Here is a 25,614-nt window from a genome sequence, read left to right as displayed (position 1 = left end):
ACGGACAGAAAATGGAAAAGTGCTGTGGTCATTAAGGGGTTAAAATTAGAAACTCTCTTTAAAGTTTCTTCATTAAAATACAGGTTACTTCCATAAAATGCCCATGAAATGCCTATATATTTGCTATGTATGCAATCACCATTGTTAATAAAGAGTTGAGGGATTATGGGTATATTGTATTTTTTTTATTTACTATGTTATATGTATGTATCATGCAATAATAAATTATGTATTTAAAGTAACTTAAATAAACTTTCTTTTAACTTTCAACGTGTTCTTTTCTTTTTAGAAACTAATTTTCATGTACAAGATATTAATATCCCATTTAAGACAGCAGCCATGGCTTTTTCGTTTTACCAAAATAAATGACAGCTTTTTAAAATTATAGTTGTGTAGCCACTATAAGTTTTCACTGTATTGTACATTTTTAATTCTAATATCGCAATCACACACACACCAAACGTGTTTTATAGTTTTAACGCGTTTGTTACAGTGTGGCCGCATTATTAGAAGTAAACACATTCGGTACTGTGTAAATTTACTTTAAGACATTTCAATTATAAATGCACTACTTAAATTAGAACATGTTTGGTATAGTGCGTTTGAAATAAAAATTCTGCAGAGCACATTTTTACATAGTGCAAAGCTAAAAAAAACAGCGCACTTTAGTAAAATGAAAAAGCCGCTGCTACCGTCTTCCATAGGATATTAATATCCTGTAAGATAATCTTGTTCCTAAAGAAAAAAAAATGTTAAAAGCATGTTTATTTATATCCCAAACTCACTGTAAATACGTTTTATAGCATTTTACAGTATAATACATACATATGACATACTATATACACATGTACAATACACCTTAAATCCCTCAGCTCCTGTAAGTTTATTATTCATGACATCCTTTTACTATTGTATCCTAACTAAGGAGGTTGAGTTTTGGTTGACAAGTGTAAATTGTATTGCCATTAAATACAGTCTAAAAGTATTATTTAAAGTGAATGTAAATTTTGATGCTAAAGTGCCCGGTTTTTAAAACTTCGATTAAAAACAGGGGCACTTTAATTCATCAAAATTTTCATTTTACTCCTGTTGTGAAAAAAAACTTACCTTTTAATCTTCACAGCAGCTCCAGCTTCCTCCTCCCGTTTCAAAGCCTCTTCCTGGGTCTAAAATGAGGCATCAGTGAATCAGACACTGAATCCCCCGGGGGGGAAGCTGTGATTGGAGGATGACCTATCAATCATTTCTGACATCAGAAATGGCTTGTGAGACCGGAGCAAGCTGGAGCTGCTGTGAAGATTAAAAGGTAAGTTTTTTCTCACAACAGGAGTGAAATGTAAATTTTGATGAAATAAAGTGCCCCTGTTTTTAATCAAAGTTTTAAAAACTGGGCACTTTAGCATCAACATTTACATTCCCTTTAAACTTCACCTTCACTAAGTGGCATATTTAGGTTTTCTGCTGCCCTAGGCACTCAGAATCCTCCTGCCCCCTCTCCATTTTTGGCCATATAATTTTTTTGGTCAGGGAGTAATTTGACTTTTTTACCCTTTTTATTGCCTACACACAGTGTGTGTGTAGGCAGTAAAATTGCAGAGGAGGAAGGCAGCATTAGATTAAGCCACACAAACTAGTGTGAATCCTCAATCCTTTAATACCTAACCCAGGCAGAAAAAACAAATTATGCTTACCTGATAATTTCATTTCCATCTGTGGGAGGAGAGTCCACTGCTTTATGCCATACTTGTGGGAATTAAGAACCTGGCCACCAGGAGGAGGCAAAGACACCCCAGCCAAAAGCTTAAATACCTTCCCCACTCCCCTCATCCCTCAGTCATTCTGCCAAGGGAACAAGGAACAGTAGGAGAAATATCAGGGTATAAATGGTGCCAGAAGAATAATATTAAATTTAGGTTCCCCCCCACCCCCGAGAAACGGGCGGGAGCAGTGGACTCTCCTCCCACAGATGGAAATTAAATTATCAGGTAAGCATAATTTATTTTTTCCATCATAATGGGAGGAGAGTCCCCACTGCTTCCTTCATTACTTGTGGGAACAAATACACAAGCTCTGGAGTACACTGAATGAAGAAAACGGGAGGGTAAAAGGAGGCGGACCCTATACTGAGGGCACCACAGCCTGCAGAACCTTTCTTCCAAAAGCTGCCTCCGCCGAAGCAAAAACATCAAAAATGTAAATGTTGCAAAAGAATGTAAAGAGGACCAAGTAGCCTCCTTACAAATCTGCTCCATAGAAGCCTCGTTCTTAAAGTCCCAAGAAGAGGCCACAGCTCTAGTTAAATGAGCCGTAATCCTCAGAGGAGACTTATGTCCCGCCATCTCAATGCGAAACTGAGAACACTCATCAGCCAAAAGATAAGGAAGTCGAAGAGGCCCTCTGACCCCCAAGCTTCCCGGGAAAGAGAACAAACAGATACAGGGAGTGCAGAATTATTAGGCAAGTTGTATTTTTGAGGATTAATTTTATTATTGAACAACAACCATGTTCTCAATGAACCCAAAAAACTCATTAATATCAAAGCTGAATAGTTTTGGAAGTAGTTTTTAGTTTGTTTTTAGTTATAGCTATTTTAGGGGGATATCTGTGTGTGCAGGTGACTATTACTGTGCATAATTATTAGGCAACTTAACAAAAAATAAATATATACCCATTTCAATTATTTATTTTTACCAGTGAAACCAATATAACATCTCAACATTCACAAATATACATTTCTGACATTCAAAAACAAAACAAAAACAAATCAGTGACCAATATAGCCACTTTTCTTTGCAAGGACACTCAAAAGCCTGCCATCCATGGATTCTGTCAGTGTTTTGATCTGTTCACCATCAACATTGCGTGCAGCAGCAACCACAGCCTCCCAGACACTGTTCAGAGAGGTGTACTGTTTTCCCTCCTTGTAAATCTCACATTTGATGATGGACCACAGGTTCTCAATGGGGTTCAGATCAGGTGAACAAGGAGGCCATGTCATTAGATTTTTTTCTTTTATACCCTTTCTTGCCAGCCACGCTGTGGAGTACTTGGACGCGTGTGATGGAGCATTGTCCTGCATGAAAATCATGTTTTTCTTGAAGGATGCAGACTTCTTCCTGTACCACTGCTTGAAGAAGGTGTCTTCCAGAAACTGGCAGTAGGACTGGGAGTTGAGCTTGACTCCATCCTCAACCCGAAAAGGCCCCACAAGCTCATCTTTGATGATACCAGCCCAAACCAGTACTCCACCTCCACCTTGCTGGCGTCTGAGTCAGACTGGAGCTCTCTGCCCTTTTCCAATCCAGCCACGGGCCCATCAAGACTCACTCTCATTTCATCAGTCCATAAAACCTTAGAAAAATCACTCTTGAGATATTTCTTGGCCCAGTCTTGACGTTTCAGCTTGTGTGTCTTGTTCAGTGGTGGTCGTCTTTCAGCCTTTCTTACCTTGGCCATGTCTCTGAGTATTGCACACCTTGTGCTTTTGGGCACTCCAGTGATGTTGCAGCTCTGAAATATGGCCAAACTGGTGGCAAGTGGCATCTTGGCAGCTGCATGCTTGACTTTTGTCAGTTCATGGGCAGTTATTTTGCGCCTTGGTTTTTCCACACACTTCTTGCGACCCTGTTGACTATTTTGAATGAAACGCTTGATTGTTGGATGATCACGCTTCAGAAGCTTTGCAATTTTAAGAGTGCTGCATCCCTCTGCAAGATATCTCACTATTTTGACTTTTCTGAGCCTGTCAAGTCCTTCTTTTGACCCATTTTGCCAAAGGAAAGGAAGTTGCCTAATAATTATGCACACCTGATATAGGGTGTTGATGTCATTAGACCACACCTCTTCTCATTACAGAGACGCACATCACCTAATATGCTTAATTGGTAGTAGGCTTTCGAGCCTATACAGCTTGGAGTAAGACAACATGCATAAAGAGGATGATGTGGTCAAAATACTCATTTGCCTAATAATTCTGCACTCCCTGTAAAGAAGTTTGTCTAAATTCCTACGTGGCCTGAAGATAGGACTTCAAGGCACAAACCCCATACAGAATTACGTTGAAAGGAACCACCATCTCTTGATTGGTGTTGTGAATTAACACAACCTAAGGAAGAAAACCTAACTTGGTTGGTAGAACAACCTTATCAACATGGAAAGCCAGATAAGGAGGGAGGCATTGCAAGGCAGTAATCACAGATACTCTGCACGCAGAAGCAATAGCCCGTAGAAAAGGAACCTTCCAAGACATAGTTTAATGTCTACGTCATGCATAGGCTCCAACGGAGCCCGTGCAAAAACTAAAGAACAAGATTCAAACTCCAAGGAGGAGCAATAGATCTAAACACAGGTCTGATCCTATCAGAGACTTAACAAGTGACTGCACATCAGGAAGCTCAGCCAACCTCTAGTGCAGTAACACAGACAGGGCCGAAATCTCATCCTGGAAAACAGAATAAGTAGGTCCTCCACACCTTATGATAGATGCGACGAGCAACCAGCTATGAGCTTCTCTTGGCTAGGACTAAGCGTACAATCTCCACGCAGTCAGCTTCAGAGATCTAGACATAGATGAACAAAAAGACCTTGGTCAGCAGATCAATGCGACAAGGTAACTTCCACGGAGGAGGTAACGACATCCCCACTAGTCCGCGAACCATATACTTTTTCGCAGAAGAACTGCCCTGCCCCTGCATCTCCAGACTCTAACTTTCACCCATGCTCTTACTGAGAGGCTGACAGGACTACTTAAAGGGACACTGAACCCAAATGTTTTCTTTCGCAATTCAGATAGAGCATGCAATTTTAAACAACTTTCTAATTTACTCCTATTATCAATTTTTCATCGTTCTCTTGCTTTCTTTATTTGAAAAAGAAGGCATCTAAGCTATTTATTTGGTTCAGAACCATGGATAGCACTTGTTTATTGGTAGGTGAATTTACCCACCAATCAGCAAGAACAACACAGTGTGTTCACCAAAAATGGGCCGGCATCTAAACTTACATTCTTGCATTTCAAATAAAGATACCAAGAGAATAAAAATAATTTGTTAATAGGAGTAAATTAGAAAGTTGCTTAAAATTGCATGCTCTGAATCATGATAGAAACAAATTGGGTTTAGTGTCCCTTTAAAACTCCAGTCCCATGCCTAGTTGCCTACAGAACACACACATACTGTGTGTGTATAGGCAATACAGGACAAAATATAAGGAAGTTGATTGCCAAAACATCTGCCTCGACTAAAACAGTATATGCTCACATAAAATCTCAAAATTAAATCATGAATCAGTTGTGTTCCATTTTTTTAAGTCCCAAGCAGGAAGAACAAATATCATTTATACCATAGATTCATCCTTTATTTTAAAAGCTGCACAAATTAAGTTTAGATCAAAAACAAAAAAGTACAGCTGATAGAGTAGCCAGGAGAATTATGAAAAAAAGAAGCACATAGGGAAATGAGCGTGGGTGCAGACATACTATTTAGAATATAACAAAGCAAAAGAAAGACAAATTAAAATGTAAGCCTCACCCATTTTGAAGCCAAGGGGTTACAAAACAAATAAATTAAATAAAGATTGCATGAAATTGCATGTCTTGCTCTCCATCATAAGAGATGGCAACATACAAAGCCTTCTGCTGGCTGCTGCTGCCATGCTGTGTATGTTGTGATCATTTGTGAAGATGACCGAGGCCAGACATTGCCATGCATAATCTGCACTTTTTATTTCAACAGGGAGAACTATATTCACTTTTATCGGCAACACTGCTCGGCTCCTTCAGTCACCTACTTCTCCACCTTACAAAAACGTGTGCAATCTAGCATACACATGCGCAATAAAAACAGCAACTGAGGAGGCCAATACACTGTTTACCTACCGCTAAACAAGCATGCGGTTTACTGTGAGGTGTCTGTGGGCGGGGCTTTGCGTGCGACCGTCTGTTACTAAGGGCCGGGCTCCAACTTAGAGCTCGCTTCCATTGAGTCTTAATTCGGTTTGCGTGCACTCGCAAACCGTTAAATATGCTGTCGGAAGCAATATCGTTTATCGACTGTTTCCAATGGCGCGTTATACCTCAATATCGGCAGCTGGACACCGGCTGCCGAAAAAATCTTTGCGTCCCATAGAAAGTAATAGAAGCCGTTAATCGATAAATTATACCAGGTTTTCAATGAAAGCGCAAACCTTTAATATACTGTCAGAGGCTGTCGATACATTGAGAAATAACATAATTTATGTAAGAACTTACCTGATAAATTCATTTCTTTCATATTAGCAAGAGTCCATGAGCTAGTGACGTATGGGATATACATTCCTACCAGGAGGGGCAAAGTTTCCCAAACCTCAAAATGCCTACAAATACACCCCTCACCACACCCACAAATCAGTTTAACGAATAGCCAAGAAGTGGGGTGATAAGAAAAAGTGCGAAAGCATAAAAAAATAAGGAATTGGAATAATTGTGCTTTATACAAAAAAATCATAACCACCACAAAAAGGGTGGGCCTCATGGACTCTTGCTAATATGAAAGAAATGAATTTATCAGGTAAGTTCTTACATAAATTATGTTTTCTTTCATGTAATTAGCAAGAGTCCATGAGCTAGTGACGTATGGGATAATGACTACCCAAGATGTGGATCTTTCCACGCAAGAGTCACTAAAGAGGGAGGGATAAAATAAAGACAGCCAATTCCGCTGAAAAAATAATCCACACCCAAAATAATTTAAATTTTATAATGAAAAAAAAACTGAAAATATAAGCAGAAGATTCAAACTGAAACAGCTGCCTGAAGAACTTTTCTACCAAAAACAGCTTCAGAAGAAGAAAACACATCAAAATGGTAGAATTTAGTAAAAGTATGCAAAGAAGACCAAGTTGCTGCTTTGCAAATCTGATCAACCGAAGCTTCATTCCTAAACAACCAGGAAGTAGAAACTGACCTAGTAGAATGAGCTATAATCCTTTGAGGCGAAGTTTTACCCGACTCGACATAAGCATGATGAATTAAAGATTTCAACCAAGATGCCAAAGAAATGGCAGAGGCCTTCTGACCTTTCCTAGAACCGGAAAAGATAACAAATAGACTAGAAGTCTTTCGGAAAGTCTTAGTAGCTTCAACATAATATTTCAAAGCTCTAACTACATCCAAAGAATGCAATGATTTCTCCTTAGAATTCTTAGGATTAGGACATAATGAAGGAACCACAATTTCTCTACTAATGTTGTTGGAATTCACAACCTTAGGTAAAAATTCAAAAGAAGTTCGCAACACCGCCTTATCCTGGTGAAAAATCAGAAAAGGAGACTCACAAGAAAGAGCAGATAATTCAGAAACTCTTCTGGCAGAAGAGATGGCCAAAAGGAACAAAACTTTCCAAGAAAGTAATTTAATGTCCAATGAATGCATAGGTTCAAACGGAGGAGCTTGAAGAGCCCCCAGAACCAAATTCAAACTCCAAGGAGGAGAAATTGACTTAATAACAGGTTTTATACGAACCAAAGCTTGTACAAAACAATGAATATCAGGAAAAATAGCAATCTTTCTGTGAAAAAGAACAGAAAGAGCAGAGATTTGTCCTTTCAAGGAACTTGCAGACAAACCTTTATCTAAACCATCCTGAAGAAACTGTAAAATTCTCGGAATTCTAAAAGAATGCCAGGAAAAATGATGAGAAAGACACCAAGAAATATAAGTCTTCCAGACTCTATAATATATCTCTCTAGATACAGATTTACGAGCCTGTAACATAGTATTAATCACAGAGTCAGAGAAACCTCTTTGACTAAGAATCAAGCGTTCAATCTCCATACCTTTAAATTTAAGGATTTGAGATCCTGATGGAAAAAAGGACCTTGCGACAGAAGGTCTGGTCTTAACGGAAGAGTCCACGGTTGGCAAGAAGCCATCCGGACAAGATCCGCATACCAAAACCTGTGAGGCCATGCTGGAGCTACCAGCAGAACAAACAAGCATTCCTTCAGAATCTTGGAGATCACTCTTGGAAGAAGAACTAGAGGCTGAAAGATATAGGCAGGATGATACTTCCAAGGAAGTGACAATGCATCCACTGCTTCCGCCTGAGGATCCCTGGATCTGGACAGATACCTGGGAAGTTTCTTGTTTAGATGAGAGGCCATCAGATCTATTTCTGGAAGTCCCCACATTTGAACAATCTGAAGAAATACCTCTGGGTGAAGAGACCATTCGCCCGGATGCAACGTTTGGCGACTGAGATAATCTGCTTCCCAATTGTCTATACCTGGGATATGAACCGCAGAAACTAGACAGGAGCTGGATTCCGCCCAAACCAGAATTCGAGATACTTCTTTCATAGCTAGAGGACTGTGAGTCCCTCCTTAATGATTGATGTATGACACAGATGTGACATTGTCTGTCTGAAAACAAATGAACGATTCTCTCTTTAGAAGAGGCCAAGACTGAAGAGCTCTGAAAATTGCACGGAGTTCCAAAATATTGATCGGTAATCTCACCTCCTGAGATTCCCAAACCCCTTGTGCCGTCAGAGACCCCCACACAGCTCCCCAACCTGTAAGACTTGCATCTGTTGAAATTACAGTCCAGGTCGGAAGAACAAAAGAAGCCCCTTGAACTAAACGATGGTGATCTGTCCACCACGTCAGAGAGTGTCGTACAATCGGTTTTAAAGATATTAATTGAAATATCTTCGTGTAATCCCTGCACCATTGGTTCAGCATACAGAGCTGAAGAGGTCGCATGTGAAAACGAGCAAAGGGGATCGCGTCCGATGCAGCAGTCATAAGACCTAGAATTTCCATGCATAAGGCTACCGAAGGGAATGATTGTGACTGAAGGTTTCGACAAGCTGATATCAATTTTAGACGTCTCTTGTCTGTCAAAGATAGAGTCATGGACACTGAATCTATCTGGAAACCCAAAAAGGTTACCCTTGTCTGAGGAATCAATGAACTTTTTAGTAAATTGATCCTCCAACCATGATCTTGAAGAAACAACACAAGTCGATTCGTATGAGATTCTGCTAAATGTGAAGACAGCAAGTACCAAGATATCGTCCAAATAAGGAAATACCACAATACCCTGTTCTCTGATTACAGACAGAAGGGCACCGAGAACCTTTGTAAAAATTCTTGGAGCTGTTGCTAGGCCAAACGGCAGAGCCACAAACTGGTAATGCTTGTCTAGGAAAGAGAATCTCAGAAACTGATAGTGATCTGGATGAATCGGAATATGCAGATATGCATCCTGTAAATCTATTGTAGACATATAATGCCCTTGCTGAACAAAAGGCAGGATAGTCCTTACAGTTACCATTTTGAATGTTGGTATCCTTACATAACGATTCAATATTTTTAGATCCAGAACTGGTCTGAAGGAATTCTCCTTCTTTGGTACAATGAAGAGATTTGAATAAAACCCCAGCCCCTGTTCCAGAACTGGAACTGGCATAATTACTCCAGCCAACTCTAGATCTGAAACACATTTCAGAAATGCTTGAGCCTTCGCTGGATTTACTGGGACACGGGAAAGAAAAAATCTCTTTGCAGGAGGTCTTATCTTGAAACCAATTCTGTACCCTTCTGAAACAATGTTCTGAATCCAAAGATTGTGAACGGAATTGATCCAAATTTCTTTGAAAAAACGTAATCTGCCCCCTACCAGCTGAGCTGGAATGAGGGCCGCACCTTCATGTGGACTTAGGAGCTGGCTTAGATTTTCTAAAAGGCTTGGATTTATTCCAGACTGGAGATGGTTTCCAAACTGATACCGCTCCTGAGGATGAAGGATCAGGCTTTTGTTCCTTGTTGTGACGAAAGGAACGAAAACGATTATTTGACCTGAATTTACCTTTAGACTTTTTATCCTGAGGTAAAAAAGTTCCTTTCCCTCCAGTAACAGTTGAGATAATAGAATCCAACTGAGAACCAAATAATTTATTACCCTGGAAAGAAAGGGAAAGCAGAGTAGACTTAGAAGACATATCAGCATTCCAAGTTTTAAGCCATAAAGCTATTCTAGCTAAAATAGCTAGAGACATATACCTGACATCAACTCTAATGATATCAAAGATGGCATCACAAATAAAATTATTAGCATGTTGAATCAGAATAATAATGGTATGAGAATTATGATCTGTAACTTGTTGCGCTAAAGCTTCCAACCAAAAAGTTGAAGCTGCAGCAACATCCGCTAAAGATATAGCAGGTCTAAGAAGATTACCTGAACACAAATAAGCTTTTCTTAGAAAGGATTCAATTTTCCTATCTAAAGGATCCTTAAAGGAAGTACCATCTGCCGTAGGAATAGTAGTACGCTTAGCAAGAGTAGAGACAGCCCCATCAACCTTAGGGATTTTGTCCCAAAACTCTAATCTGTCAGATGGCACAGGATATAATTGCTTAAAACGTTTAGAAGGAGTAAATGAATTACCCAAATTATTCCATTCCCTGGAAATTACTTCAGAAATAGCACCAGGAACAGGAAAAACTTCTGGAATAACTACAGGAGACTTAAAAACCTTATCTAAACGTTTAGATTTAGTATCAAGAGGACCAGAATCCTCAATTTCTAATGCAATTAGGACTTCTTTAAGTAAAGAACGAATAAATTCCATTTTAAATAAATATGAAGATTTATCAGCATCAACCTCTGAGACAGAATCCTCTGAACCAGAAGAACCACTATCAGAATCAGAATGATGATGTTCATTTAAAAATTCATCTGAACAATGAGAAGTTTTAAAAGACTTTTTATGTTTACTAGAAGGAGGAATAACAGACATAGCCTTCTTAATGGATTTAGAAACAAAATCTCTTATGTTATCAGGAACACTCTGAGTATTAGATGTTGACGGAACAGCAACAGGTAATGGAACTTTACTAAAGGAAATATTATCTGCATTAACAAGTTTGTCATGACATTCAATACAAACAACAGCTGGAGGAACAGCTACCAAAAGTTTACAGCAGATACACTTAGCTTTGGTAGCTCCAGCACCAGGCAGCGATTTTCCAGAAGTATCTTCTGACTCAGTTGCAACGTGGGACATCTTGCAATATGTAATAGAAAAAACAACATATAAAGCAAAATTAATCAAATTCCTTAAATGACAGTTTCAGGAATGGGAAAAAATGCCAGTGAACAAGCTTCTAGCAACCAGAAGCAATAAATAATGAGACTTAAATAATGTGGAGACAAAAGTGACGCCCATATTTTTTTAGCGCCAAATAAGACGCCCACATTATTTGGCGCCTAAATGCTTTTGGCGCCAAAAATGACGCCACATCCGGAACGCCGACACTTTTGGTGCAAAAGAACGTCAAAAATGCCGCAACTTCCGGCGACACGTATGATGCCGGAAACAGAAAAAAAAATTTGCGCCAAAAAAGTCTGCGCCAAGAATGACGCAATAAAATGAAGCATTTTCAGCCCCCGCGAGCCTAACAGCCCACAGGGAAAAGTCAAATTTTAAGGTAAGAAAAAAATGATTGATTCAAATGCATTATCCCAAATATGAAACTGACTGTCTGAAAATAAGGAATGTTGAACATCCTGAGTCAAGGCAAATAAATGTTTGAATATATATATTTAGAACTTTATAAAAAAGTGCCCAACCATAGCTTAGAGTGTCACAGAAAATAAGACTTATTTACCCCAGGACACTCATCTACATGTTATAGAAAGCCAAACCAGTACTGAAACGAAAATCAGCAGAGGTAATGGTATATATATAAGAGTATATCGTCGATCTGAAAAGGGAGGTAAGAGATGAATCTCTACGACCGATAACAGAGAACCTATGAAATAGACCCCGTAGAAGGAGATCATTGAATTCAAATAGGCAATACTCTCCTCACATCCCTCTGACATTCACTGCACGCTGAGAGGAAAACCGGGCTCCAACCTGCTGCGGTGCGCATATCAACGTAGAATCTAGCACAAACTTACTTCACCACCTCCATAGGAGGCAAAGTTTGTAAAACTGATTTGTGGGTGTGGTGAGGGGTGTATTTGTAGGCATTTTGAGGTTTGGGAAACTTTGCCCCTCCTGGTAGGAATGTATATCCCATACGTCACTAGCTCATGGACTCTTGCTAATTACATGAAAGAAATTACACCCATCTCAACTAGGTGTAAAAGAGGAGAATTGTGCTTTTTGAGACCTATTTTCTATTAAAATTATAAAACTTGTAAATAATGCAAGTGTTTAATGTAGAAATAAATTGTTATAAGTAATATTTATTGTTGTCTCATGTATAGGAATAGTTGAACTTATATTCTAATAGAAATATCAGTATATATTTAAATATAATAATATATGCAAGAACATATCTACAGAATGCAAACTAGACCTATGCCTAGGGCAGCAATACATATTACTTATATTTATGAAGTGGAAAATATAATTATATTAAAAAATAGTATTTGATTATTAAAAATATGGATAAGTGTATCTTTATTTTTCTTGAGAGGTGATCACAGGTAAGGAGCACGGACGTTAAATGTAAATTCTATAGCATAAGGTCGGGTTACCTTTGCAAATAATTGATTTTCAAGAAATCCGACATCAGATGGAAGCGTTAACACAACGTTAACTTACAGCTACACGAAAAGAGCGACTGTGCGCAACACGCTAATCTTTTCAATGGAAACCTGGTACTAAAATGGAGACGTAAATTACTTTTAGCAGTCGGCTGCTTTGGTAGCTTACGGCTCCTTTTTTAACGACTCAATGGAAGCAAGCTCTTAGTTGCCAATCTGCAACAATTTAAAAATAAAAGAAATGTCTCAGACACCAAGCAAGCAGGTTACATAAAATACTGGCTACAACACACCAATGTTAATGCAGCCCCAGGCCCCCTTTGCTTATTGCGCAACTGACGTGTCTAACCCTGTAAAAGTAAAAATATTTTTTTTATATATTTAAAGCCACACTCTTTTTCAGTGCAGCAGCCAGGGCAAGTGCCGCCCCCCAAAAATTTGGCGCCCTAGGCACGGGCCTTGTGGGCCTATGCATTAATACGCCTCTACTTTCACTGCAGGTGGCGATGCTGCTTTTAAAATTCTGCCAGTGTCATAGACGCATCGCCTCCCACACAGACGTACAGTAAAACATTTCTTGGTGAGACTGCCTTCAAACATTGATTTTAGACCTTTAAAAATAGCGCTAATGTCAAATTATTTGATCATCTCCAGCTACCTCCTCCCATTTCTGCATACCGAACTTATCCAGAATGGCCCTAATCTTGTGGAACTCTCTGCCTTGCGAAGAAGGGACATAAATGGCTCCATTTATCAAGCTCCAGCAGTAGCTTGGGAGACCTTGTGGTGTAGAATTGATTATGCGAGCTGTTGCTTTACAACCTTTCCGTTAGACTTAAAGGGACAGTCTACTCCAAATTTCTTATTGTTTAAGAAGATAGATAAGCTCTATATTACCCATTCCCAAGTTTTAGATGACCAACACTGTTATATTAATATACTTTTTACCTCTGTGATTACCTTGTATCACAGCCTCTGCAGACTGCTCCCTTATCTTAGTGCTATTTACAGACTTGCATTTTAGCCAATTAGTGATGAATAATGCCATGGGATTTAGCACAGTTTTATCTATATGGCACACATGAACTAGCACTGTCTTGCTGTGAAAAGCTATAAAAATGCACTAAGAAGTGCTCTGAGTGGCTTAGAAACGGGCAGAAATTTAGAGGTTTAAAGTTTATAAAGTTCATTAATATAACAATGTTGGGGAATGGGTAGTAAAGGCATTATCTATCATTTAAAAAATTTTTTGAGTAGACTGTGCCTTTAGAAACATATTGGACTCATTTGTCTAGGATGATTGACAAGCCCTTCTCTCACTCAAGGGGCACAGCTTCATAAGAAAATGTTGCAATGTATGAATGCAAGCAGACCAGTTATAATGATGCATTTTACTTATTTTGTTTGACAAGAGATGTCTTTGACTTTACAGAGATGTAAATCAACATGGAAAACAGTACTCACTCCATCTTTTATGAAAATAGATTGGAAACCAAATAAGAACAAGGTGAGTTTTAAAGTATTCTCAATAAGTTATTCTAACTACAGCATAAGTGCATAGTAAAAGCAAGAAAACTTCATAGTAATCCATTGCACAGTTTATACTTTGAATGTCAGTATGTGAAATAGTTCCTGTGGGATATCCATGGAACAATTGAAGAAGATTTCAATCTTTTCAGGAGTGTATTTTCATCAAAGATAAGAGCAGAAAATACATTTATATCTAAGTCACATGATAAAAAAACACAGATCTTACAAGGTGTTTAATAGCTGTTCTGTGCTTTTGTGGAAAACCTTTGCAATTTTGATGGCTCTATATCTATCTTATTGCTTATAAGTATGCAGAACAGCTTATATGAATGAAAGGATTCAGATAGCTATACATAACTACATAATTTGCATCAATAGGGACACATTCCAGTGACTTTCTCAGTATCCAAAAAAGTATTGTTCAATTAATCTGAAGATGCAGATTTAATACCTGAAATTTAATACTAAAAAACCTCTAGATCTTGAATATAAATGCTCTTTTTCATCCAACTTTAATGTCTTTCCATGAAAAAATGGTTTCTCAATAATTCATATTATTTTATGTTTAACCAGTTGTTCCAAGATGGATTAAAAATACTACAAAAATCTGAATGCAGCAGAAATAAATGGCTGATTATTGAAATCAAACTTAGTAAATAGAAAAGTTCTTTATGACAAAAAATAATAGCCTGTTTACAGTATGCACTAAAACTTTTAGGAGAAAATTTAAGAAAATAAAAATAAAAATTGGAGCACAAATTGTAGATGGTAGGGGTTTATCATTGGTTAAACAATGATCACATATTCTTAGTTTATTTCATGGCACCATTTCATTAAAGAATAACTTATATCTTCACAGCTTAATCATTAGGTTCAATACAAGTAATAAAGATAATTAAAGCTTTGCTTGTCAGTAACACTCAAAAGAGTAATACAAACACACAAACTAGAGATTATCCATCGCATTCCTATTCATCCATGGAAACCGTGGAGCGACAGGTAATGTTTACTGAGGGCTTTTATGCTTTTGAGCTACATAACAAATACATTAATTCTCTCTCAGCTCCAGTATGCAAATTTAATTAATACGCCAAATTTAAAGAGTTTCATTAACTGAATACAGAGGAGTCACAAAGACTGAGCTGATGAACATCCCAAAAAGGGAAATACTTAATCTGGACTGTTTGTGAGACCTGAAGACTGGACTTGGGAAAGATTGTAGAGTTTAAGCTTTTGTTTAACCATATACTAATATTAGTTGTCTATCATATAGGCATTTCTACATGGAAATAAATTCATTAACTTTCTGGTATTTCTAAAGAGGGCTTGATAAATACTGGGTGCCAGTTCACATTGGAAACTAAACTCTGGCACCAAGTAAATTCTCTAAACATTTATGGGAATAATGTTATAAAGATAATGTTTTTTTTATTCATAATATCACATTGTTATGACAGCTGTAAATACAAGGTCCAGTTTTTCTTTCCATCTTGCTCTGTAGGGTACCAAGAGTTGACAATGCTTTTGTTTCAGACTTCCTATCAAGGTTTTTAGAAATCTGCAGGTATCAGATTCCAGCAATAAATAGCTGCAAAAGACTCAACTGCAAGTATGTGAACATAAGGCTAACAAGCGTTTTTTGCATGCGGCTGTATATAATGTAGACTCCAACTGTTAAATTTATTAGGTCTAATGGATTATTTTGCTACCTGAAACTCTCAATGACATAATAGTCCTATAATACGTTTAAAACTATTCTATGTAAAATAATATATGTTATAAACTATTTTAATATTCTTTTAATGTTACAGATAAATATTATTAAGCGTATTTCATACCAAAAATAAAGAGTAAAAAACTTTACAGCAAACAGCAGGTATAAAGTATAAATTTGCAGCATGACTTAAATAGACATAATAATAAAATAAGCTTATTAAAAAGTTTTAAAGTTCCTGTCCTACCGAGCAACACATTATAGATTGCTCTGTACTGGTTACCTTGTATGGTTTCTGGTTTAGTGGCATTATCAAAGTCACAGATCTTTGTCCACTCATCACGAACACCTTCAGGTGTCATCGGCCGATTCTGTTGTCTGATAATGGAGCCAATAGATCGTTCCCAACGCACTAATTACAGAAAGGGAATAGAAAATATTGATCAGAAAGCTCAAGGTGACAGCAAAAGGAATTAAGAAATACAAAATGTTTTTAAACATACTTTAGAAGAACCTTTATAAACAGATTACATCCTGTTTGCAAACAACTCCATAAAGATGTATACTCTTATACCCAGCTGTGCACCTACTATTTCAGTTCAGTACTCAAAAGAAAAAGGCTTTAATTTAGTGAGCTTTTAAAATTGGGTGCTTTTGTCAAGGTAAAACGCTCATTAAACACAAACTGGAATGGCATGTGAAGCTGAAATACTGATGTGTCAAACCCCAGCTGAAAGTAAGCCAAATATACAAACAGAACAATGAGGCTCACATCAGGCTAATGCAAAAGAGGGTGAGATCCATGAAAACACAGCTATGTAATGTAAAGCTACCTGTGAACTATAACAAAAATCTTATAGGATAAATTGCACACAAAAAAAGAGCTTTAACAGCTTGATTCAAACATTATAATAAAGTTGTAAGATCAATAGATTCTATAAACATATTTTTCTCTGTGGTGTTGCAATTTTATAGGGGGAAAAAACTACATAAACTAGCCTTCTTATTTTTCTGTTTAGTGTTTTGATATGGATTTAAAAATGTTTGCAAAAATCACGTTCTTTCTTGTAAGAATGATAACATAAATTATGCTTGCCAGGTAATTTCCTTTCCTTCTGTACAGGGAGAGTCCACAGCTGCATTCCTTACTTGTAGTAAATACTGAACCTGGCCACCAGGAGGAGGCAAAGACACCCTAGCCAAAGGCTTAAATACCTCCCCCACTTCCCTCATCCCCCAATCATTCTGCCGAGGGAACAAGGAACAGTAGGAGAAATATCAGGGTGAAAAAGGTGCCAGAAGAATAAATGAAATGTAGGGCCGCCCATCGGAGAACACAGGCGGGAGCTGTGGACTCTCCCTGTACAGAAGGAAACGAAATGATCTGGTAAGCATAATTTATGTTTTCCTTCTTAATACAGGGAGAGTCCATTCCTTACTTGTGGGAAATTATACCCAAGCTCCAGAGGACACTGAATGCTAACGGGAGGGTAAAAAGGAGAGACGGACCCTAATCTGAGGGTACCACAGCCTGCAAAACCTTTCTCCCGAAGGCTGCTTCAGCAGAAGCAAAAACATCAAACATGTGAAATTTGGAAAAATTATGTAAGGAGGACCAGGTAGCCGCCTTACAAATCTGATCCATAGATGCCTCATTTTTGAAGGTCTAAGTGGAAGCCACTGCTCTCGTAGAATAAGCCGTAATCCTCCGAGGAGGCTTAAAACAGAGAAGTTTGTCTAAATTCCTTCGTAGTCTGAAAATAGAACTTCAAGGCACAAACCACATCTAGATTATGCAGAAAACGTTCCTTCGATGAAGAAGGATTAGGGCATAAGAAAGGAACCACAATTTCTTGATTGATGTTGCGATTTGATACAACCTTAGGAAGAAATCCTAACTTGGTTTGTAGAACAGCCTTATCAGCATTGAACACCAGATAAGGAGAGTTACATTGCAAGGCAGCAATCTCAGAGACTCTGCGTGCAGAAGCAATAGCTATTAGAAAAGGAACCTTCCAAGACAAACAACTTAAAGTCAACCTCATGCATAGGCTCAAACGGAGCCCATTGCAAAACTTTAAGAACAAGATTTAAACTCCAAGGAGGCGCATTAGATCTAAACAACGGCCTGATCCTAGTCAGAACCTTAACAAAAGACTGTACATCCGGAAGCTCAGCGAGCCTCTTGTGCAGTAAAAACAGACAGGGCCGAAATCTGTCCCTTCAAGGAAATAGCTGAGGGGCCCTTCTCCAGTCCATCCTGGAGAAAAGAAAGAATCCTGGCAACCTTTACTTTGTGCCAGGACAAACACTCTTCACACCAGAAGTAGTAGGTCCTCTACACCTTATGAAAGATGCAACAAGTAACCGGCTTAGGAGCTTGAATGAGAGTATCAATAACACTCTCTTGGCTAAGACTAAGCGTTAAATCTCCATGCAGTCAGACTCAGAGAATCTAGAGTTTGATGAATAAAGGGGTCTTGTTCCAGGAGATCCCTGCGACAAGGTAACCTCTGAGGAGATGTTGACATTCCCACAAGATCTGCGAACCATATCCTTCGCGGCCACGATGGAGCAATCAGTATCACTGACGCCTGCTCCTGTATGAATCGAGCCACCACTCGTGGTAATGGCAGGAAAGAGAAATTGGATTGAACCTCCAAGGCACCGCTAATTCATCTATTAGCTCCGCTTGAGGATACCTGGACCTCGATCCATATCTGGGTAGCTTGGTATTAAGACGGGATGCCATGATATCTATCTCCGGCGTTCCCCACCTGTCGGAATGTGGATCGCTGAGAGCGAACAGTTGTGGGTCTCCTCCAACTCCAGAATCCAAGATAGTTCCCTCATTGCTAGGGAGCTTCTCGTTCCCCCCTGATGGTTGATGTAAGGCACTGAGGTTATACTGTCTGATTGGAATCAGATAAATTGGGGCAAACCTTGTAGGGGCCAAGCCTTCAGAGCATTAGATAGACCCCAAGGTCTAGAATGTTGAACATGAGGGAGCTCTCCTACTGCGTCTACAGGCTCTGTGCCTTCTTGGTGCCCCAAACAGCTCCCCATCCTGACAGACTTGCGTCCATAGTCACATTCACCCAGGATGGTCTTAAAAAAGGATGTCCCTCAGTGATCCGGACAGAGCCACCAAGAGAGCGATTCTCTCAACCGGTTGTCCAGAGAAATCTGTTGAGACAGATCCAAATGATCGCCGTTCCACTGCCTCAGCATGCACAGTCTCTGACTTGGAACGGCCTGAGGTGGAACCTGGCAAAAAGAACGATGTCCATGCTGGACACCATGAGACCAATAACCTCCATACACTGAGCCACAGATGGCCTTAAGGAGGTCTGGAGGGCAAGACATGTTGAAGCTAGTTTAAAACTTCTCTGGTCTGTTAGAAATAATCTCCTGTCTATGAAATCTATTATCGTGTCCAGAAATTCCACCCTGGTGCTTGGAATAAGATAACTCCTTTCTCTATTTATTTTCCCTCCGTAGGATCGAAAAAGACAGAGGAGACATTCTGAATGTTCTTCCGTCCGACGAAACGATCGTGCTTGTACCAGAATATCATCCAAGTAGGAAACTACTGCTACACCCCGGGTTTTGGTGACTGCTAAAAGAGCCCCTAGAACCTTCGTAAAAATTATTGGAGCAGTAGCTGGACCAAACGGAAGTGCAATGAACTGGAATTGCTGGTCTAGGAACGCAAATCTGAGGAACTGGAAGTGTCCCCTGTGGATTGGAAGGTAAAGGAATGCCTCCTTCAGATCTATAGTGGTCATAAACTGCACTTCCTGAATTAAGTAAAGGATAGACCTTATTGTCTCCATCTTGATGAGGGGACATTTAGAAATTTGTTTAAGCACTTTAGGTCCAGAAACTGGACGGAAAAATCCCTCCTGGGACAATGACTCCAAAGGAGGAAAGACCCCTTACGCACTCCAGAAAGGCTTCCCTCTTTCATAGTCTTGAAGACAGGTTGAGAGGCTGAATCTGCCCCTGGGAGGATGAGATTTTAAACCTATCTTGTAACCCTGAGCTATGACCTCCAGGACCCAAGGATGCTGCACGTTCCTGAACCAAGCCTCTGAAAGAGCAACAGTCTGCCCCCTACATGATTCAAAATAGGACTGGGGGCCGCTCCTTCATGCGGACTTATTCTCGGCAGGCTTCTTGATCTGCTTGGATCTATTCCGGGACTGAGCCAGCTTCCAAGAACTCTTGGTTTGCTCTGGCTTAGCGGAGGCCTCTGATCAGAACTAAAGGAACAAAAATACTAACTTTGTCCCTTAGATTTGTTCTCCTTATCTTACGGTATGAAGGCACCCTTGGCCCCTGAAACCCGTGGAGATAGTAAAACAAACACTTTCCCTTAAAGGAGAGGGAAAGAGACTAGACTTAGAATCTGTTGGAGCGCCTTACGGGCCTGAACAGAAAACCTGAAGTCTTAGCCATATGCTATTTAATCTCTCGTAATAACAGCACAGATAAAAGAATTAGTAACCCAGAAAGCCGTAATCCTTTCCTGAAAAATGTCGAGGGAACCCTCCACCTCGATCATTTTTGCGAAGGAGACACACCAAAAAGGTAGCCGCTCCAGCAATAAGCACCGCCAGTAAAAGCAAATATCCCATAGGTTGAAATATCCTATTTAACAGAGTTTCCATCCTTATATCTGGCGGCTCTATGAACGACAAACTATCCTCACACGGGGTAGTATTATGTGTGGCAAGCATAAAAATAGTGCCAAAAGAAAACCCACCCTCATAGAGAGCCCACAACCGGGATCCTTAAAAGGCAGATGACGGGAAGAGGAATCTAATCCTGTCCAACTCATCCTTAATTGGTAAATGTCCTAGGAGACAAGAAAAAAGAGAGGCGCTCTTGGTGCAGCAAGTTCCAGTAAGCAAATAACAGTGATCCGTAATAATGGCAGAATACTCACAAACAAATGTGCACCAAGAGCGTCTCTCTTTTTTCTTGTCTCCTAGGACATTTACCAATTTTGCATACATCTTGGAGAGAGCTGCCTGTCACTTGGGTGACTAACTTTTCCTCTATTGGACATTACTAGTGAGAGCATCCGTCATAGGACTTTCCACAAGTATTGTGATTCCCCCTTCCCCCTTTCTTTCCTCTCCGGAAATCACTTTATATTGTTATTTTATTATTTTATTGTAATATTGTTACCATCATCAAGTTATATTGTGTGCAACTAATATTGATTATACATTATTTGCAGTTTTATTGTTGCTTATCAAAATATACATAGTTTGTGATATAGTGTATTGGCGCACCTCTGGTCTTTGGCAAGCACAGGAGTTGTACTGTGCTTATCTTCTACCAACTCATCCTTAATGAGGATTGCCATCAAATTTAGGACCCAGAGGTTCGTCTGGCAGCTCGGCCTTAGGAACCTTTAATGTAGTCAAAACCTCCTTTAGTAGAAAGCGTAAACTGGATCCTCCACAGGCGGAGGATTATAGGCAGCAGACTCCAACCCTGAAAGTTCATACTTTGAAGTTTCAGAGAGAACCTCATCCTCGGATATCTGATCAGATATATCCGTCAAATGACATGATGCCACCTGCAAGATTTAACCTTTTGCTTGCGCTTAGCAGTGCAAGGGAAAGCACTAATGGCCACAGACACCGCCGTATGAAACTATGCCCCCTCCAGATGGAGAATTAGCAGTGCAATGGGAAGCTGCATGTGTACAAAAAGATGCATTAGAGGTGTGCACCTCACTGGACGAGGACTCCTCAGAGGTGGGCGGCTCAGAGGTATAAAACATGTCAACCTTATTTGATATAATCCCCTTATCACGGCATATGGAACATAATTGAGAGAGTGGATATTCCAGAGCTCCCTCACAATATAAAAAGGCATTACTCTTTGAAATAGCGGAAGAACCCTCTAATTAATTAGAATCCTCCATAGCTAAAGTACGATATGCAGAGTACTACAGAAAAAACTAACTATTTTAAATTTAAAAAACGGCACCTTTATACACCCAATGGCTGGGGCACTCACCACCTCCAATGACCCAGACAAAACAGAGATAAAAGTCCTCTACGGTAGTAACTCGGTCAAGAGAAAAGAAATGGAAGCCTCGACCATTCCGGTCACATGGTGCGCAATGCAGGACCGTCCGTGGTATGAGAAAAAGCACGCCAAGCCTTTACGCTGCGCAACCGTGAAAGTGAAACCTGTATGTTCCATCTCAGCCTATGAGCCCATAAATATCTTACACATAAAGCAGCGTAAAATCAAATAAAGCATATATGATTAAACCCAACTGTTCATAATCCCCCTCAGGATATATTAACCCTTAATTCCATATAGATAAAAGGAGCCACTCTGTGACCCTGTCTTCTAGCATTTGCAATATGTGAAAAAATTGAAACTATCTTACCGGAATCCATGCTGTGGAACAGAAACACAGCCGCTCAAGTGTGACAGCTCACTCAAGTCGATGTCGGTAGCATCGCTCCTGACATCAAATTAAGTGAGAAAAAGCCGGCAGTGAAACTCGTCAACACTGATTGCTAAGAAGCTGTTATTCTGAGTCTGGATGGGTTCGCAGAATAGACTCTGCCTACATCGCCAGACTAACTTTCGTCAATGCTCTCATTGAGAGGCTGACAAGACTACTTAAAACTCCAGTACCGATACCGAAGAGTACTAACCTCCATAAGAGACTACTCTGAATCTTCCAACACTTCTTTGCCATCCTCCTGTGACGAAAGGCAAAGAATGACTGAGGGATAAGGGAAGTGGGAGAGGTATTTAAGCCTTTGGCTGGGGTGTCTATGCCTCCTCCTGGTGGCCAGGTTCATTATTTCCCACAAGTAAGGAATGCAGCTGTGGACTCAGGAAAATGAGGTTTGTTCACAGCTTTAAATTCTAAACAAGTCAGACTAATGTTTCTTATAATTATTATTATCATTTATCATTATCGTTTATTTGTAAAGCACAGCAAAATTTTGTAGCGCTGGGTTCTTGAGTCTATTATCCTAGCCAAAACATTACAAGTTCAACCAAAAATTGTTGGTTTGCAGGGCCAACTAGAACTTGAAAAGCAGCAAAACATTATGATGTCTGTGAATCGTGATTTAAATTATGATTTAAATCAATTTGATTTAAATCAAATCCACCCTCGTGCTGACATAAGATGATAGGTTATTTGTCTTACTTCATGAGAACCAGAAGCCATTTTATTGTTGATTCAGCATTAAGCATGCTACAAAAACTGTTAAATAAATGTGCTTCTTCTTTGGCTATGACAAAATCGCATAGAAATATAAAAGATTATTATTGATTCAGATTATTACACTTCACATTTTCAAAGCACTACTGTTATAATCCACCTGTCAATGAACTTTTAGACAAATAATGCATATTGAAGTCCTTGACTTATCTGTCTAGGTCACTCAAGACTTTCGTTTAATTGGTTAGTGTGCCTTTTGAAGAGCTGTATCATTATTCCTTCCATATAATACATGCACATACATTTAAAAGTTGACTGATTTCACAAGCCTTTGAATTGACAATGGGAATACTTACATTTTCCAATCCATCCGGCACCAACCTTTAAAAAGAGAAAGAAAAATAGCAATTATGAATTCATAACAAAAAAAATTTCTTTTCAATAGTCATAAGGAAGTGAAATTAACTTTCGTGAAATATTACATTTGCGCAACAATTTGGGTTTTAAATTTCACTATATATGTAATTTTTAAAACATTTCTCTGCAATGAACTTGGCTACAAAGTTGTGTTTAAGGAATAAATGCTTACCACTAATTAGTAGAAACCATTTGCTTTATTTCTTACTGAAATATTTGATTTGGAAATGAAAAAAAAAACAATTTATGTAAAAACTTACCTGATAAATTAATTTCTTTCATAGTGGCAAGAGTCCATGAGCTAGTGACGTATGGGATATACATACCTACCAGGAGGGGGCAAAGTTTCCCAAACCTCAAATGCCTGTTAATACACCTCGCACCTCAATCACACCTCAGTTTAACGTATAGCCAAGTTAATGAGGTGTAAAAGGAGTAAAAAGCATAAAAAAGAGGAACAGGATAAATAAAGTGCTTTATATTAAAAAAAATCATAACCCCCCAAAACTGGGGTGGTCAAATGGACTCTTGCCACTATGAAAGAAATGAATTTATCAGGTAAGTTCTTACATAAATTATGTTTTCTTTAATGTAAGTGGCAAGAGTCCATGAGCTAGTGACCTATGGGATATAATACCCAAGATGTGGAAGTCCACGAGTCACTAGAGAGGGAGGTATAAAATAAAAACAGATATTTTCACTGAGAAATTAAATCCAAAAAGTATTACGTTTTCTTAAAAATTAAAAAAAAAACTCAAATCATAGGCACTAGAATCAAACTGAGACAGCTGCCTGAAGAACCATTCAAAAAAAAAAGCTGCTTCCAAAGAAGCAAACACATCAAAATGGTAAACTTTAGTAAATGTATGCAAAGATGGCCAAGTTACTACTTTGCAAATTTGATCAACTGAAGATTCATTCTTGAAAGCCCAAGATGTGGCGACTGATCTAGTAGAATGAGCTGTAATACGCTGAGGCGGAGACTGCCCCGCCTCCAAATAGGCTTTGTGAATCAAAACCTTCAACCAAGATGCCAAGGAAATGGCAGATGCTTTCTGACCTTTTCTGGAACCAGACAAAATAACAAATAGACTATAAGTCTTTCTTAAATCTTTAGTAGTCTCAACATAATATTTCAAAGTTTTTACCACATCCAAAGAATGTCAAGACCTTTCAAGAGAATTCTTAGTATTTGGACACAAGGAAGGAACAATCATTTCCCTATTGATGTTGTTAGAATTCAAAACCTTAGGCAAAAATTTAAATTAAGTCCGCAAAACAGCTTTATCTAGATGGAAAATCAGATAAGGAGACTCACAAGAGAGCAGACAATTCAGAAACTCTTCTAGCAGAAGAGATAGCCAAAAGAAATAAAACTTTCCAAGAAAGTAGTTTAATATCCAAAGACTGCATAGGCTCAAAACAAGGAGCCTGCAAAATCTTTAAAACCATATTGAATCAAAGCCTGAACAAAACTGAATATCAGGAAGCTTAGCAGTCTTTCTATGAAATAAGGCAGAAAGAGCAGAGATTTGTCCTTTCTGTCAGTATATGGCCGGGTTATAATACAATATATTTAATAAGTATTCTTTAAAATAAAACCCCAATAAAATGCATATACAAAACCATAAAATTAATATAAATTCCTAAATTCTTTGTATTAGTTAAAATTTATAGACACATTGAATTATATTTATAGAAAACCAGATATGAATCAATACTATACAAGTTTGAACTATTTTAATATGCTATGCAAAGATCATAAAAAATTACCTTATTTATTAACCTTATTCACAATTGAATTTCATTAAAATATCACAATAAGATACCAAGATATGAGCCACTAACATTCAGACTGGTACAATTAAGTTATTGAACCTGCAAATGATTCTAATACAATTCTAATTAGAACACCAGAAGTATATATATTCTTAATGTAAACAGTCAGTTACTATGCTAAGTTATCTGAGACAAAATAAATTCTTTAGTAGCAATGAAGTAAATTCTAATATAAATATATATATATATATATATATATAAATAAATATATATATATATATATATATATATATATATATTTGCAAAAATAAATTACTTAGCACTAATGATTAGTTTAACACTATACAGGACTATGAATGCAAACTAAAAATACAAAATGCTCTTTTAAACCTCTTTACTGCAGCAATAATGAATATA

The 25,614-nt window shown here is 38.5% G+C and overlaps 1 protein-coding gene across 2 annotated transcripts in view; it reads right to left on the bottom strand.

Moving 5' to 3' along the window:
- The window catches only part of HSD17B4 (hydroxysteroid 17-beta dehydrogenase 4), a 790,821-nt gene that overhangs the window by 515,789 nt on the left and 249,418 nt on the right, over window positions 1-25,614 (bottom strand). For both annotated transcript variants that reach the window (XM_053701594.1, XM_053701593.1), the window contains exons 11-12: window positions 23,358-23,382; window positions 16,069-16,197 (exon numbers count right to left, since the gene is read on the bottom strand). In XM_053701594.1, coding sequence (XP_053557569.1) covers window positions 16,069-16,197; window positions 23,358-23,382 — 154 coding nt within the window. The remainder of the gene's footprint in view (window positions 1-16,068; window positions 16,198-23,357; window positions 23,383-25,614) is intronic.

This window comes from Bombina bombina, chromosome 2 (assembly GCF_027579735.1).
Source record: "Bombina bombina isolate aBomBom1 chromosome 2, aBomBom1.pri, whole genome shotgun sequence".
NCBI lineage: Eukaryota > Metazoa > Chordata > Amphibia > Anura > Bombinatoridae > Bombina > Bombina bombina.
The sequence above is the reverse complement of the archived record's forward strand: the minus strand, read 5'-3'. Positions and strand labels throughout refer to the sequence as shown.